At 28.5% G+C, this 5,111-nt stretch overlaps 1 protein-coding gene across 1 annotated transcript; it reads right to left on the bottom strand.

Annotated features, from left to right (window-relative positions):
- On the bottom strand, positions 2,066-4,116 carry LOC107626442 (purine-uracil permease NCS1). Its single transcript, XM_016329322.1, has 2 exons — positions 3,726-4,116; positions 2,066-3,624 (listed from the first exon to the last, which is right to left on the bottom strand). The coding sequence occupies exons 1-2, from the start codon at positions 4,114-4,116 to the stop codon at positions 2,312-2,314; spliced, it is 1,704 nt and encodes a 567-aa protein (XP_016184808.1). The 3' UTR covers positions 2,066-2,311.

Raw genomic sequence — 5,111 nt, 5'->3', positions numbered from 1 at the left:
GTAACCTAACCTATATGAATACCTAGGTATCTAATAAGTGGCCAAAATTCATAAGCTATATAGATAGCTTATTGCTTTCTAAAGACAAAGCATTTAACTTCACAGCCAAGCATATGAGTTCGTGATTACTGACAATATTACTATAAAAGCTCAATAAAAAAGAACATAATGGTCGATGAGCATATTCTTTAATTTCCATAAAACAACTAAATTCAGATTCTAAGTATCTATGCTATTTTAGATTTGTGGTATACATTAAGCCTCGATCTTTGAAAAAGAAAATAAAATCAAAGCAGAGAATCGGATCGAAGAGTGTACTTTAAATTAATTAATTAATTAATATAATAAACATAGTTGAATAATCCACTGCAAACAAAAACAACTTTTCCCTTTTTTATTTATTTATTTATTTATTTATTTATTTACTTATTTAGGTGAAGAAGAATATATATAATAATGCAATAAATTCAAGTAAATATGAAATCTTGAAAAGAAGTGTGTGAAAGAGTTGGAAGTGACTTAAACTAGTTTACGAGTCTGTTTAAACTTAATTTGTTAACAATTCGTCGATAAGCTAAGTTTATGAGCTTGTAAGCTAAGTTTGAATTTAAATTTGAATTCGTATATTAAATAAAACGAGTTTAAATTTAGATAAACTCAATTTATTGACTCATGAGTTGACTCAATTATATATATATATATATTATAACTATTTATATTAATATATATTTCATATTTTATACATATATATAATTTTTTATATGTAATTATGACAGAGGACATAAACGATAAGTGATAGAGATATAAGCTTTTATATAAAATTATACATTATATTAATATTATTTGAGCCAACTCATGAACTCGAATTAATTTGTGAGTTTTTTGTGAGTCAAATTTAAATTTTACAAATAGGTTCAATGATTAATAACTTGAGCCGCGAGTCAAACTCAATTTTCGTGAGTCAAATTCGAACTTGACCTAACTCGACTCAACTCAGCTAATTTCCAACCCTATATAAAAGTGATAAATTTAATCTTTTTGTTCCAAAGAGCATTTATTACAAACCTAAATAGTATGAAAATTGATATAATAAATATTTAAAAGATAATAGATATAGTAAAAAAATTCAAAATTAATTTATTTTATATATTTAAAGAAAAATGATAATTTCATTCTATTTTTTATGTCACTCTACATTTGATTTTTTTTACATTGTATATTACGTGAATTTATAGAAAAAATGATTGATATTATCAAAATTAGAATTACAATATACATTTTTGTTCTTATGACTATTTAAAACGGATAATTTGGACTTAAACATGACGTTTAAACTCTTTTTGATAACAAAAAGTTTAGTCCAAAACAGTTTAAATTTGTTTTATTTAGGATTTATTAATTGTTTCTAGAATTAACGAACATTAAATAAAGTAAATTTTGACTGCTTGGACTAATATTTTATTGGTTCTCTAACTTTACCGATATTTTATTTACTTGGATTAGTTAGTTTTGTTGAAATAAGTATATAGGTATAAATTTAAATGAAAGAATTTTAAATTGATCGCATGGAAAAATAGAAAATTTATGAGTATTAGAAATAATCAATAATAATGAGTTATAATTAATTCTTTGATTATTTTTATAATTAATGTGTTTTATTATTATTTTGTCAATGAATTATAGTTCAAATGTCATAGTCTCTCCATATTCAATTAAGAGGTTGCGGGTTCGAGTCTCTTATCTTTGGTAAAAAAAAAAAAAAAAGAAGATAGAAGTCACCAAAAAAAAATTATGAAGATAGAAAATTCAAAATTGCTCTCTTTTATTTTATTTTTTTAGGTAATAGCTCTCATTTATTTTCGATAAGAGAAAATGGCCTCTTTTACAAAATAAAAACTGGGCCTAGGCCCAAATATTGCAAACAAATCCAAAAATGAGAGATGAAAGCGTAGCCCAATATGTATAAAAAAAGAACTTAATCCAAAACAAAACCCAAGACCCAAAAATTTCCAAAACAAAACCCAACAAGTTCTTTATTATCTAAGTTGATGGCATGGCATCTAGATAGTAACATAAGCTCTCTGCATAATTGATTAATGTCATATTACATAATCAATCATAAACAATATGAAATCTCTTTCACTTAAAAGAAAATTGTTCTGAACATTTTTAACTACCAATGTGCTATATGTATATACAAACATTGAAGAAAAATTATGTCCTAAGAGAAACATGCATAATTATACTATTCAGATAAGTCAAATTTCTGCTGATAAGATTTGAATACCGGCCACCTAAAAAAAAGAATTATTTACTTTAACGATGACAAAAGAGATTCTCCTCCGACATCATATTTATCCGGTTTACTTCTGAAACTTGACAACATCCAATGTAAGAATCCTGCAAAAAAGAAGCTAATAAACCAAGCATTGTTGTAAATCACAACAAAAACATTAGGAACAGAACTTGCAATTCCAACTTTCCACAAGAAACCAGGAAGCACAGGCAAAATCCCAAGAAGTAGAGCCAAAATTGCAGCCACATTAAACCCCTTATAATAATAATATGCACCATAAACACTCCTTGAATACAAATCATTAACACTCAAATGTGTCCTCTTTATAAGATAGTAATCTGCTAGAACAACTCCTCCAATTGGACCCATAATTGCAGAATAACCAACTAGCCAAGTGTAAACAAAACTCTCACTTGATCTCAAAAGCCTCCATGGTTGAAATGCAATGCCAAGTAGTGCTGTTAAAATTGCACCTCTTCTAAATGTGAAAATCTTAGGACTAAGATTAACAAGTGCATTAGCAGGTGCAACAACATTAGCAGCAATGTTGGTAGTTATGGTTGCTAGGCTTATACCAAAGATTGCAAGAAAACAAGTTGTTAATCCTCCAATTTGACCAAGAAGCTGAATTGGGTTTGAAATTATTCTACCAAAAATGACCTTAGTAGATGATGTAACAGCTAAACCAACAAATGTGAATAGTCCCATGAAAATTGGTAACCCCATTTGACCAATGATTTGATCATGTTGACTTTTTGAATACCTAGTGAAATCAGGTATGTTAATTGCAACTGTGGCCCAAAAGCTTATATTAGCAGTGATTGAAGGGAAAAAAACAGACCAAAATTGTGAACTTGTAAGCCTAGAAGACAAAGACAACATGTGACCAAATCCACCAGCATTAACATAAGACCAAACAAGTAAACATGTTGTAAGAAGAATTAGTATTGGTGCTGAGTACTTCTCAAGAATTCTAATTCCATCAATTCCTCTCCAAACAAAACCCAATTGGGCCACCCAAAAGCCCAAAAAGCAGAAGAATTCAAGTGGGGAAGTTCCAAGCCAAGGTAGGTAGTTTGAGAGTGATGAATTGTTTTTCAATGATTGTGGCAAGAGAAGGAAGATTGCTTCACCACCAATCCATGATTCAATTCCATACCAACCACAACCAATTAAAGCTCTTAAGAGTGTTGGAATGTGAGCACCATTGATTCCAAATGAGGATCTTGCAAGAACTGGGAATGATATGCCATAAAGTGTGCCAGGGTGGCCAGTTAGAACAAGTGGAACCAATAGAATCATGTTTGCCACAACAACTGTTCCAATACCTGTAACATGTTTTGGCCCAAATAGCCAAATTAGTGTTTTTCAACTTAATATTTAGTATTTTGTTTAGTAGCAATTACAACTACAATATATATATATATACCTTGCCACCATGCCATGCCAAGATCAACAAGGGAACCAGCAAGGTAGTATGAAGGGACACCAACAACAAGACCAACCCAAAGGCTTGCCATTTCAAAACCTGTGAGTGTTCTTTGGCTTGGTGAAGTTGGCTTGAGATCTTCATTGGTGAGAGATGGATCAGGCTCAAACAATTCTGAACCATCATCATTTGATGATGATGATGATGATGGTATTGAGATAGAAGAATTGGAGCATTTCATTGACAAGTACTTGAACTTATAATAAGATGATGGGGTAGCATGAAATTGATGAAAGGCCTTGTTGTTCAAAACTAGTGAGAAAGAAGAGCTTGGAATTTTTGGATTGGAATAATGAGGAACATGGAATTTAGATCCTGATAACATGTTCATGGTTGTAAATATCTAAGTAGTACTATCTAGTTGTTGTAACTGATTAATGCAATGCAATGCAATGAAATGGGGTGTGTGATAGTGATAGAGATTATGAATGAGTGGTGGATATTTGGTAACGTCACTCTATAGATTAATATAGATTATAGATTATATATAGATAATATAAAATACAAATATGTAAAATTAAAATATATTATTTTAATATATATTTTGCATCTTTCTTGTCAAAGTTTTATTTTATTTTTTGTGATTTTTTATTTAAATTTTGTAGGGGAAAAAAAATCATCCGTCCTCTGTTTCCTAAAAAGAAATTACTTGTGACAAAAAGAAATATATATATACTTAGCTGATGATAAATGTTACTTGTAGTAATATGTTGGTAAAAGAAGATAATAAAATTAGGAAAATTATAGGTAAACAATGAAAATACTAAACAATGTGAATAATGGATATATCGGATGTTCAATTTACTAGGTGTGCGGATGGTTATCCTAATATTAAAATTTAGGTGGATCGTTTTTACTTTATTGGGCCAATTTTAGAGTCCATTGTTCACAAAAATCATTGTCTGCCTAGCAAAGTCCATAAAATTAATATATTTGAAATTTTTTTATATGGCATTAAACTCTTTCATTATAATAAATCAATAATTAATTTTTGTGGTGATGATGTTTTTTTGAATTTTATAATTCACTACATATATAGTAACTTGACTATCAATTAGTTTCGATATAATCCCAGTCTTTTCTTATTCTTGGTGAAAATTTTGTACTCTAGTTTAAATTGTAATGCAACTTGAATTATTTTTCCCTACTCTCTTTAGGTTGAGTACTAATAAAACTCTAAAAAATACCATGTGTACAAAAAAATTACTATTAAATCAATTATTATATATTTATGTATAAATATATGTATTAATTTATTTATTTTTAATATATATTTTATACAAATAATTAATTTAATAACTATTTTTTGTGTGAATATATTGGTTG

The sequence above is a fragment of the Arachis ipaensis genome, chromosome B02, assembly GCF_000816755.2.
Source record: "Arachis ipaensis cultivar K30076 chromosome B02, Araip1.1, whole genome shotgun sequence".
NCBI lineage: Eukaryota > Viridiplantae > Streptophyta > Magnoliopsida > Fabales > Fabaceae > Arachis > Arachis ipaensis.
Note: the sequence above shows the minus strand (reverse complement) of the source record. Positions and strands in the feature narration are given on the sequence as shown.